At 39.5% G+C, this 12,818-nt stretch overlaps 1 protein-coding gene across 3 annotated transcripts in view; it reads left to right on the top strand.

Annotated features, from left to right (window-relative positions):
• Positions 1–12,818, top strand: part of CSMD3 (CUB and Sushi multiple domains 3) — a 1,306,760-nt gene that overhangs the window by 557,345 nt on the left and 736,597 nt on the right. For all 3 annotated transcript variants that reach the window (XM_075550585.1, XM_075550586.1, XM_075550587.1), the window contains one exon: positions 5,134–5,258. In XM_075550585.1, the coding sequence (XP_075406700.1) occupies positions 5,134–5,258 (125 nt within the window). The remainder of the gene's footprint in view (positions 1–5,133; positions 5,259–12,818) is intronic.

A 12,818-nucleotide genomic window follows, 5' to 3' on the forward strand; every position in this document is an offset into this window, starting at 1 on the left:
TGTGGCTTTGCCGACTGACGTGAATCTCTCCTCGGCCCTGTGTTTCAGCCAGGCTATGTGCATGCCAAAGTTGGACACTGAGTAAGGAAGGGCCAAGAAAAAATGATGCATCTGAATTCTGGTGCTGTGTAAAGAATATTGAAAGTACCATGGACTTCCAATGAGCACACAAATCTCTCTTGGAAGAGGCACAGTCAGAAAGCCCTTTAGCGGGGAGGATGGCATGGCATGTTATCAGAAGATGCCAGTTCCTACAGAAGGATGCCAGGCTTGGTAAAGTGGAGGGACAGAGTAAAAGACAGACACCCTCAATGAGATGAATGGTCCCAGTGGCTGCAACAATAGGCTCCATGGTAACAATGGTGAAGACAGTGTTCGACCAGCCCGTGTTTTTCCGTTATGCATGGCACTTCCCTGGGTGGGCGCTGGCTTGATGGACCTAAGAAAATCTCAGAATTTCTGCAGTAGTAGAAGTGGCCAGTCATCCATCCAGGGGATCTGAAGGCAACTACTTGGCCAACTGACAACAAAAGGTCCATGTTTGCACTAAGTTAAAAGAGAGCTGGCCCAATAGAATGCTCAAATCAGAGAAATGACATAAATATTATACACAAGTAAAATTTTGCGAAAGATGATCCAACAACAATTACAGGGAGCTGCCACAGGCTCAGGCAGAGTTCAGAAGTGGACCTGCAAATAAGGGAAATCATTGCTGATATCAGGTGGACCTTTACTGAATTTAGAGATACCAGAACTATATTTATTTGTGTCTTATTGAGTATGCAAAGGCATCAGACTGTGTGTACAATAACAAAATATGCATCATCTCGAGAAGAATGGGAATTCCAGAACACTTCATTGTGCTCATGTGGAACTTGTACATGGATTGAGAGTCAGGTTGCAAATCGAACAAGTGGGATACTGAATGGTATAAAATCAAGGAATGTGGGAGTAGCAGCTGTATCCTTGCACCACACCTATTCACACTGCATGCAGAGGTAATAATCAGAGAAGCTGGGCCTATGAAGAAGAATGCCGTGTTGGGATTGGGGGAAGGCTTAGTAACTACCTACAATATTCAGATGGTACAACTTTGCTTACTACAATTCAGAACTTGAAGTACCTGCTGATGAAGATGAAGGTAGGCAGCTTTTATTATGGGTTTCACCTGGATGTAAAGAAGACCAAGATTCTAGCAATTGGACCAATTTGTAGCATCCTGATAGATGGAGAAAAGATTGAAGATGTCAGGATTTTGTTTGTGTGGATCCACAATGCTCATGCAGTCCTCAGTCAAGACATCAAAGACGTGCTGCGTTGGGGAAACCTGCTGCACAGGCTTTTAGAAAGCGTTGAACAACAAGGAGGTTATTTTGAAGATTGAGATTTGCCTGACATAAGCAATGGTATTTTCAATTGCCTCCCATGCTGGTGAAAGTTGGCCATGGACTAAAGAAGACAAATGGGTACATTTGAATTATGGTGCTTGTGGAAAATATGAAGATGACTATTGATGGCCAAAAGAATAAATCTGTCTGGGAAGAAGTGCAGTCTGAAAGCTCCTTAGAGGCAGGGATGGCGAGACTTCATCTCTTGTATTCTGGATATGGTGTCAAGAGACACCAGTCCCTGGAGAAGGTCATCCTGCTTGGTAAAGTAGAATGGCGGCAAAACAGAGGCAGCAGTGGGCGAGGCAGATTGACACTGTGGATTCCACTATTGGCACCAACTTTCTGCTTCTACCTTTGCCCATTTAAATTTGCTTCTTCATCAATAAGATAATTTTGAATGATCAAGAACTATGCTGTCATCCCTTTGGCTCATATTTGCACAAAAGCTGCTCATTTGTCTCAACTTACAGGACAAAGGCCTTATGACTATAGCCTTTTGTGATTCTCATTTATAGCTACTCCACGTGACAGCGTCGAACTGCCTCATGGGCAAGGGTCAGAAATGATCCACCTGCCATCTCCAATTTTGCTAACTTGAATTGTTTATACCTTTCTCCTTTTCATTGGCTGTGACTTAATCATATTGTTTGATAATTCTTTGATATCTAAACCTATTATTTTGATATTTATTAAATACAGTAAATAGGTTCTTGCCTCTGGACATGTGCTTGTCTTTCCCATTTGGCTCTCAACTCTCCACTGCTTTTTCAGAGTGCCTTTCTGCACTTCTCTCAGGCTCTGCAAACATCGCCTCGGTAGAGCAGTCTTTCCTGATCCCCCTTCATAACACTCTATCATTCTGTGCATATGTCATTTTAATGCACTTTTCAATATAGTACTTATCATCAACTAACATATTACTAACATATTTACTTTGCAGTTTACAGTTTTCCCTTCTGTCTGGAATATAAACTCCTGATTATATTCCGTACAATTGGTATGCTGGAACTTGCCCATTCTGGCCCATGCAAATGAATTGTTCCATTTTCAGGAAGTTAGAGTGCCTGCAGTAACATAACCATAATTAAAAATTAAATTTAAAAACTTACAATTCAATAGGTTACATGAAAACAAGTGTAATTAGTGTTAAAAACTCATCATATTATAATGATTCTACTCTATTTTGTCCATTTTAAGGTGATTTATGTCTTAAGTCCCTATAGAGTGAAAAATCACTTCCCAAATCCACCTTCAGTGATTTCAAATTGTTAGCTCAAAATCAAACAGCTTGAAAGTACCCATATCATGGAAATCAGCACATGTTACATAGCAAAGTCCTGCCTTCTCCAGAAATCTAACTATTATACAATTACCAAGTCACCACTTATTTGAATGTATAATGCCTAGCATATAATGGGCACTAAAGATATATTATTGAATGGAAGAATAAATGATGTCCCTAAATTGAACTCCAAAATGGAAAACAAATGTTGATGACCTGATAGCAGTCATACAACACTCATCCTTGGGTGATTTTTCACAGCTTCTATACTGAAAGAAGTCTTCCATGTAAACTAACATTGAAGTATATAATTTAACTGATTGCTAAGGATACATGAAGTAGACAGTTCATGAATTTTTAACTGGGATTAAATATACTCTTATATCATTAGCTTAGGTCATTAAAAATATATGGAAGAAGACAGAGAGTTTAGTGGAAAATATTTCTAGTCCATTTCCCATCAAAATTCATCCCACACTCCCATTATATCAATGAAGTAACAAGGCTGCTTCTATTTGCTAGCTCAAGTGAAAACAGTGAAAATATCCACCGTTATTTACAATAGCAGGGGGTACGAGGTGAGTCAATGAGCCTACTGAGCAATTTAAATTGCTTAAGCCAAGAGTCAGATTGTCCCATTCTGGGGACATAGATATCCTGAGGCATTAGGTTAATGTAGACAGAAATTGGTAGTGTTCAATCTGCAAGTGAAATATTGTCATTTGTTTTTCATTCTCAAAAAAGAAACTCACCACGAGGCGTGGAGAGGCCCAAGGATGGCTTGGAGGTACCCTCATGCTACACGCACACACATTTCTTTCCTCCATGATCAGTCCCTGACTGTTCATTTTTTTAAATACTTTTCGGGATTTTTAAAAACAAAATACTTAATATAAGAAGAAAATGTAAAGAAGAGAAAATGGTTTTAAAAAAGACTAGATAGCCTTACACTTAGCCATTTTTTCCTCTAATACACCCTTTTGTCATTCCCCAAGTTTCTCCTTAGTTTAGCTCGTAGTGATTACCGGTGGGGCTGCTAACTACAAGATCAGCAGTCTGAAAGCAGCAGCCACACACGGGAATCATACAGCACTTTGGACGCCCATCAAAAGCTGCAGCCTCGGAAGCCTACAGGGGCTGTTCTGCCAGTTCCTCGGGGGCTGTGAAGAGGCGTCTATGGGAGTGGTTTGGGTTGGGCTTTAGCCTTGACTAGCAGCTGGATACTGTTTCCTCTCATCAGATAGTCAGATAGCTATTGTTTCACCATGGAAGCCCTTCAGCTCTAAAGAAAAAAATAAACAACAGAGAAACCCAGCTCACTGCCTCAATTTCCAACTCAGAGCGACCTCATAGGACGAGGTGACAGGTGCCTCTGTGGGTTTCCATGTGTGCAACTCTTTCTCCTGAGCCAATACTAACATAGCATAAGCTATATCTAGGTGAACTAATCTGGTCCAATAAAACTTTATTTATGGACACTAAAATTTGAATCTGATATTACTTTTATAATTCATGAAATCTTTTCTTGATTTTTCAACCAATTAGACATCTCAAACCCATTTTTAGCCTCCAAAAGGCAAAAAAATAAGCAACGAATCAAATTTTGCCTGTAGTAAGAAATTTGCCAAAACACGCGTAGACCAATTGTCATTTTTTTATAGATCCCTATCTAATAATAACTCTCAACTGTTTTCCTTCAAATGGTTACCAGGCACGTGTTCCCCTAGATACCAAGCTTGGGTAGCCAAACAGGACCTGTTCCGGTGCAGACAGCATGGGAGGGTGGTGGTGACAAGGACAGCAAGGGAGAGGGACAACAGTGAGCAAGGAACCAAAAGGTACACAGTGCCTGTCAGGTGTCCATTTGGATAAAGCCTCAGTTGATCAATGGGTGCGAAATGAGATACAGCAATGGAAGTAGAGATTCTCCTGAAGATGTTTCTATGCCATCTGAAGGAACATATACTTTATGTTTTAGCTAGTCACCCACTATTTCAGAAAATATCATTCAGACATTTTGTAAGCATATATATTTGCATAAACATATATGTTTATATTCATAGACAAATTTATTGCTAACTACAAGTTCATGCTAGAGAAGCACTGTGTGATGATATGAACACAATACTGGAAGTGAAGTCACAGTGTCTACAGTTAACTTACATGTACTTACCATAGACTTAGAGTGGGATTGTTAGTCAAATATTTAACCTGGGTTTCCACAAATAGAAACAAGAATATGATAGCTGTAAATTTTTATAAATTCTGCTAATATGTGCCAGTGAGCTATTTACTATAGACTTGTTTGTTTATCTTTCTGGTTACTCATCTCTAGAAGTTTTACTTTCACACTTTATTTCACAATAAGACAATTGGGTAGATATATTGCTGATAGATGTAGTATCTAATTATTATGCTACATATTTCTGATTCTCTTTTAAATCCTCTGTTCACATTTAGCCTTGGATCAACTGTGCAATTTTCTTGCGATGAGGACTATGTCCTTCAGGGCGCAAAGAGCATCACCTGTCAACGGATAGCCGAAGTCTTTGCCGCGTGGAGTGACCACAGGCCTGTGTGTAAAGGTAAAGAAAAGTCTTTATAATAAAAAGTATCTCTTAGTACAGTTGAATAGCTAGATATTGGTTCCAGTTAAAATTTACTATATATTACATTTAAATCTTTGGGTTGCAAATTAACCTTTATTTTTAAAAAGTCAGCCGCTCATGTGTTGATTGACATTTATTGAAAATATGTACCATGTAAATCACTGTATTAAATTCCTAAGGAATTCCTAATTTAATAATATGATAACATTTAATTTAATCATCAAATATGTAAGACCTTGGGAATTGTTTATTAATCACAAATTACCTTGTTATTGGCTGTGGTATGGATTTGTTTTTAAGCCGTAATTCCAATGAACTCTTAAACTTTCCCACTTTAGTTGCTTGTGTGTTTTGTAGTAGTGGTGCTTGTGTCGGTGGTGTTACAGTTAAGTTCTGTAGTTAGTATTTTAAATGAAAACAAGGCAATGACTGTCCTCACTTTTAATATTCCCAGGAATTTCAGATAGAACAGTCTTGTCATTTTGTTTTAAATAATGAAGCAAGAAAATGACTCAGAACAATTTAAAATAGCCAGGAGACAATTTATTATAGGAAAGTTATTTTTTTAACTAGGGGGGAAGAAAATGAAGATGAAACAACCCACACAGTCCAATCGGTTTTCAAAATAGGAGTTCAAAAGAATTAAAAATGTAGATCGGGTTTTGTATTAGATTTTAATAAAGAATTTACACTGAGCAGCCAGAGCTGATTATAAGGGACAGTGCTTAATACTGTGGCATTAATGTCATCCCCTTTGTATTGTTATTGTTCTGACTCAAACAACAACAACAACAACCCCTCAAACTCACTGGCAGGAAGTGGATTCAGACCCACAGCAATCTTAGAGTACAGAGGTGAACTGCCCCTTTGGGTTTCCAAGACTACAACTTTTTACAGGAGTAGAAAGCCTCGTTGTTCTCTCACAAGCAGCTGGTGGTTTTGAACTGCTGACTTTGTGGAGCCCACCCCAAGACTCAATCACTAAGCCAACAAGATTCCTATCTGAAGGTATTCACAGTAGAATAAAACACAGTTTGACCTGTGCCATCCTCTCAATTGTTCTTAGATGTCTATCCATCTCCATAAGAGTCTCGCTTTTCCTGACCCTCTACTTTACTAAACATGATGTCCTTTTGTAGGGACTAGTTTCCTCTGAGAACTGTGCCAATTCCATTCAGAAATAAACACTGGTTTGCAAGGACCAGGCCATGGAGGTCAGAATGACATCCAATAGCAAGTACTCAGTGACCGGGAGAGATAAAAATGTCGTCAAACTTAAGTAATTGCCACTGGTTTGAGATCAACAGCGGAAAAGTTAGGTTCCTGGAGAGGGTTACACCTCAGTTCTTTGCTTGCAAACTGACGCCAAAGCACGTTTTGTAATCCAAGTGAGTTTTAATGCATGTAATAGTCTGGGTACTGTAGAAAAACAAATCCACTGAAACCCATATGTGTAAGAGAGAGTTTTATATAAAGGTTAAGTGCACATCAAGAAAACATCCCAACCCAGTGCTGCCCAAGCCCACAAGTCCAACATTAGCCCATTTGTCCAACACCAATCCACAAAGTCCTCCTCCATCTCACAAAACACATGTAATGATGCTGACTGCAGGAGGAAAGCCGAATCAGTGAACGTGTAATCCATCTCAGCGCTGGTAGAGGTCTCCACATGGCTGCTTCAACACCCAGGGCTGCATCGGGGTAAGTCCATGTGGCTTCTCCTCAGGGATGTCTTGCAGGAAATGAGCCTTGAAAGCTGAAGCAGGGAACTGGATAAGGTAGATGCACCCTGGTCCAACCATCAGAAAGCAAGAGACCCAAGAACTAGAAAGGCAAGGCTCATTGAGCCATTTATCTCTCTGCCCTTCAATTAACCCCACATGTGTTTATCGGCCAGTTTGGTACAGTAAGCTAACTACCTCAATGGAGAAGTTTCAGGTTTTACAGTCTAAAAAGGGTACATGCTCTTTCTGGAAAGCATACCAAGCCACCAGGAAGCCATGCTTGGTTCATAACTGGACACAAACAACCACGTGGAAAAAAGCATCCATACTTGTAGAGCTGGTGTTGGGGTCGTAATCCCAGGAGGCCAGAAGCCCAAGAACCCAAGAGGCTAAGAGAATGAGGGCCCAGAAACAAGAGCTTGTGAGCCATGACGTTTTCAGCACCTCTGGCTGGAAAGGCGTAGGTGCAGGTTTTGTTTGACCTCATTGGCTGAGTTAGGTGGCACCTGTGTGATGTACCGAAGGTAGAGGATATATTTTAGGTTTCACCTGTGTTAAAAGGATCCTACTCTGTTCATGCTCAATTTGGAGACTTTCCATAAGTGTCCAAAGGCTGCCTGATTTCTTTCCAACCTCCTCTTTGGGGGCCTTTGCAGGCATGGTTGGGATAACCCCCCTCTCCCTATGCTAGCTACCTAACAGAAATAGCTGAAATGTCATTGAGAAACTTATTTTAAAATATGAATATATTATCATAAAGTATGGCTATGGCCTGCATCAACTTCTCTTTCCTTTGTGACTATCTTTTCATGTTCTACTCCATTTACTCAACTTTTGGTCTTCATTGAGCACGAATGCGAACTGTGGAAATTGAATACTTTTCTGGCTAAGACCCACCCCCACCACCTTTCTTCAAAGAACGCATTTCCTTGTGAGAAATGAAGTGCCTTACTTCTAAACCTTGCCAAGCTGTGCTGGAGAATGAAGCCTCAGGCTGACTGCAGGTGTGCCTGATTACTGTTGGCTGTTGTTTTTAATATTATCATCGCTGCAGTTTTCCATGTCTCAGCACACACAATTCCCTTCAGTTCCCTTTTCTCTCAGGGATCATTTGTAGAGAGTCACAGTACCTTGTAGATTCATATCAGGTAAAATGAGCCTTGTGTCATGGGAACAGAGAGAAGGGCCAGATTTGAGAGCTATGATAGAAAGAAACATCTGAGTATTTGACAACTGGTAGGAAAAAGAAGAAAGTGACAAGAAGGAGCCAAAAAGATGCTTTTCCAATCTATGAGACTAGAAAGAACTTGTGATGTTCATATATATGAAAAAAAAAAACCTACCCTGATCATTGGAGTACATTGTCATCACTGGTCTGATTTAAAGAAGTTTTTGAGGCAAATCCACTGTGTTAATCACTATGGTCTCCATCTCTAATATTCATCAGAGGCCAACGGTGACAAATCAATATCTTCATTTTAGAAATGTGGAACACGAGGCACTCAAAGGTGCAATTATTTCTCTAAGTTTGAAGAATTGACAGATGGCAAATTCCTTTATGAAATATTTTTAAAATGCGGAATGGTGAGATAGATTAGATTTCAAGGCCTTTACTTAGAAATAGGAAATGTTCACATGGAACCCCTGGTTATACTCTACCCACATGTCCGTGGCAGTGCAGAGTGAAAATGAAGTAAAAGAAATCTTTATTTTTGTCAAGTTAAGTAGAAATCCTGTATGTCTTATACTTACTCATTATTTCTCCATTTCCAAATAGATGCAAAAGAATATATTGTGTAAGAAAAGAGAAATAAATAAATGGAAAAGACGAGTAAAAGAGATAAAACGCACATGATAGTAAAACTGTGATACGCATATTAGTAAATATATTTTAAAAATGATTTATTTACATGTTATCACTTAAATATCAACTAAAAACTAGCTGTCTAAGCAAGTAGAGAAACCTAACAGTCTTCTGAACTCTAATTGCCATTGAAATAAAAGCATTTCAGTGGTACATGAAAGCTTACACTTCCTTCCTGACATTGAACTCTGAAATAACCTGCATTGTTTATTCTGAACTAGACCCTGAAATTAAGTATTTTCAAATTTTTTCTACAAAGAATAGTAGAGGAACTGATTTCTTCTAGTGCTTTCTCTTCGAAATGAGGTTATGGCTACACCAAGAGACAAGAAAATAAAGAAATCACTCCTCAGAAATGATATGATCCAAGTATTCCATTTCAATAGCACTTAAGCTACATGTGTGCATTTTCAATGACAAAAAAGAAAGGGAAAATAATGAACTTTTTTAAAGATTAATTTTAATGTGGGAACAAACGGTAACATGAGAAATAGATGTTACAGGGAGATCATAGAATTTAAAACCTACATGAAGTAACATGAATACTATACCTTTTTGTATTCAAGGCATTCGTTTGATAAGAAGAATGAATCATCTGTATGATGGTTACACATTTTTTCAAAGACAGAAATAATGTGTCATATTATTTTTTGATATTTTTTCATAAGCCCTACATCAACTGGAGCAACTCTGTAGACTTGAATTTTAAAATATATTTGTTGAAAAGTAATGTTTGCTTGCCTTTTATGTGGTCCAAAATTGATTGTAGATACACACACATATATACGTTCCACATTAATTACCTGGGAGGTGTTTTAAAAAGTGTGCCTTGAAATTATTCCATCTCAATTTCACATCATTTCTGCAGACATTAATCATTTATGCACAGCTCTATTTTCTCATTGCATGCAAATCATGTGCATGGCTTATAAAGTACATTTTTGCTATTAGAAATTACTGGCTGTGGTTCTGGGAACAGAAATGGAAGGAACATGATGAAATAGTAATTGAAGTTTTAAAATGACTATCCACTGTGAGTCTGCACAAAGAATAGTTCTCCTGTCTCATGGGTGCTTGAGCAGAATAAATATGCTTTTACCAGACAGCAGCATAAATAGAAATATCAGGGCACTGCACCTTTGAGCAGTTATGAATATAGTTGCGATCAATTGCATAATTGAGCAATCAAGAAGTTACAATTTTTAAAGAGACTAGAATTTCACAAAACCCAAAGATTATCAATTAAAAAAGAGGAATGCAAATTAATATTGATAGATGTTACAAAAATTAGAACAAGTTTTAAATCCTTAAATGGAAAATGTACATGAGCTAGTAACCACGGAGTGGGGGGGGGGAGAGATATTAGCCAGTTTACAATTATGTAAACAATTTGTCCTATGGTGGAAATTAGGTGGTGATGGTGGTGCTGCTAGGTGCCATCAAATCAGTTCTGACTCATAGAGGCCCGATTCCCAACAGAACAGAACACTGCCTGGTCCTGCACCACACTCAGCTTTGGCTTTGGTGGATACCCATTTACAGCCACTGTCACTCCATGTTGTCCAGGTGTCATTCTCCAAAGACTGATCTATCCTGACAAGATATCCAAAGTATATGAGATAAAATGTTGCCACCCTTGCCTCTAAGGAGCATTCTGACTTTATTTTTTTTTCTTTTTAATTAATAAATATTTTTATTGGGGCTCATACAACTCTTATCACAATCCATACATACATCAATTGAGCAAAGCTCCCTTATACATTTGTTGCCCTCTTCATTCTTTTTTTTTCTTTTTTTACATTTTATTAGGGACTCACACAACTCTTATCACAATCCATACATATACATACATCAATTGTACAAAGCACATCCATACATTCCCCGCCCCACTCATTCTCAAAGAATTCGCTCTCCACTTAAGCCCTTTGCATCAGGTCCTCTTTTTTTTTTCCCCTCCCTCCCCGCTCCCCCCTCCCAATGTGTCCTTGGTAATTTATACATCGTTGTTTTGTCATATCTTGCCCTATCCAGAGTCTTTATTTTTTCCAAGACAGTTTGTTGTCTTTGTTTGCTCTTCTTCTTTGGGAAATCCGTGGCACTGTCAATGTATTTCAACAGCACCACCACTCACATGCATCCATTCTTCTTCAGTCTTCCATAGCCAATAACCAGATTTCACATGCATCTGAGGCAATTGAAAATGCCATCGCAAATAATGGGACCAACGGTCCGGCGGGGACATGGGAGAGTGGGAGGTGGGGGAAGGGAGGAGGCGTGGCAAACCCAGGGACAGGGAACAACGAGTGGTTCAAAACCAATGGCAGAGGGGATGGGAGGACTGGAAAGGAGTGACCAATGGCAATGTAACCAAGAGGAATTACTGAAACCAGGATGAAGGCTGAACATGGCAGTGGGACAGAAGGAAAGCATAAGGAAATAACGGAAAGGAGTAGGAGGCGGAGGCAAAGGGCACACATAGAGGCCTAAATCCAGACATGTACATATGTAAATATATTTATGATTATGGGGGAAATAGACCTATGTGCATATATTTATAGGGATAGTAGCAGGGTAGCAGGTAGACATTGAGCCTCCTCGCACGCAATCCCTTAATACAAGAGCAATTGGCTCAGCTAAATGGTCATTCCATGATACCCACCTTCCTGACATGATCACTGAATAGAAACATGTACATAAGCAAACATGGTGAAGAAAGCTGATGGTGCCCGACTATCAAAAGCTATACCATCTGGAGTCTTAAAGGCTTGAAGGTAAACAAGCGGCCATCTAGCTCAGAAGCAACAAAGCCCACATGCATGAAGCACACCAGCATGTGTCATCACGAAGTGTCGAGGGAACCAGGTATCAAGCACCAAAGGAAGGGGTGGGGCTCAAATCATATCATTGTGAATGAGGGAGCGCAGGATGGGGACCCAAGCCCATCTGTAGACAACTGGACTTCCCTTGCAGCGGGTTAGTGGGGAGGAGATGAGTCACTCAGGGTTCAGTGTAGCAACAATGAAACTCACAATCTTCCTCTGTTCTTAAATGCTTCCTCTCCCCCTCTTCACTACCATGATCCCAATTCTACCTTGCAAACCTGGTTAGACCAGAGGAAGCACAGTGGTGCAGATTGGGAACTGGAAACACAGGCAATCCAGGACAGATGGACCCCTCAGGACCAGTGGTGAGTGTAGCGATACCTAAATGGAAGAGAGAAGGGGGCGATAGAAAGGGGGAACTGATTACAAGGATCTACATATAACCACCTCCCTGGGGGATGGACAACAGAAAAGTGGGTGAAAGGAGATGCTGGGCAGTGCAAGATATGATAAAATAATAATTTATAAATTATCAAGGGTTCATGAGAGAGGGGGAGACCAGGGAGGGGGGGAAGAAAAATGAGGAGCTGATTTCTGGAGCCCAAGTGGAAAGTGAGAGTATTGAGAATGATGAGTGCAAAGAATGTGTAAGTGTGGTATACACAATTGATGTATGCGTGGATTGCAATAAGAGTTGTATGAACCCAATAAAATGATTAAAAAACAATGCCATTGCTCGGGTCAGGCATGCTCATGTCCTCATAGTGACATCTTTGCTTTTCAACTTTAAAGAATCTTGTGCAGCAGATTTATCCAATGCAGTGCATAGTTTGATTTCTTTGTTTATTGCTCCTTCCATGAGCATTGATTATGGATTCAAGTAGACCAAATCCTTGATACCATCAATCTCTTCTGTTTATTGTAATGTTACCTATTGGTTCAGTTGTGAGTATTTGGGTCTTTCCAGTGAGTTGTAATTTGTACTGAAGGCTGCAGTTCTTCAGCAGAAAGTGTTTCAAATCCTCCTCATTTTTAGCAAACATGATTTCTTATCTGCATATCTCAGGTTGTTCATAAGACTTTCTCTAATACTGATGCCCAGTCTTCATATAATCCAGTTTTTCTT

This window comes from Tenrec ecaudatus, chromosome 5 (assembly GCF_050624435.1).
Source record: "Tenrec ecaudatus isolate mTenEca1 chromosome 5, mTenEca1.hap1, whole genome shotgun sequence".
Lineage (NCBI taxonomy): Eukaryota > Metazoa > Chordata > Mammalia > Afrosoricida > Tenrecidae > Tenrec > Tenrec ecaudatus.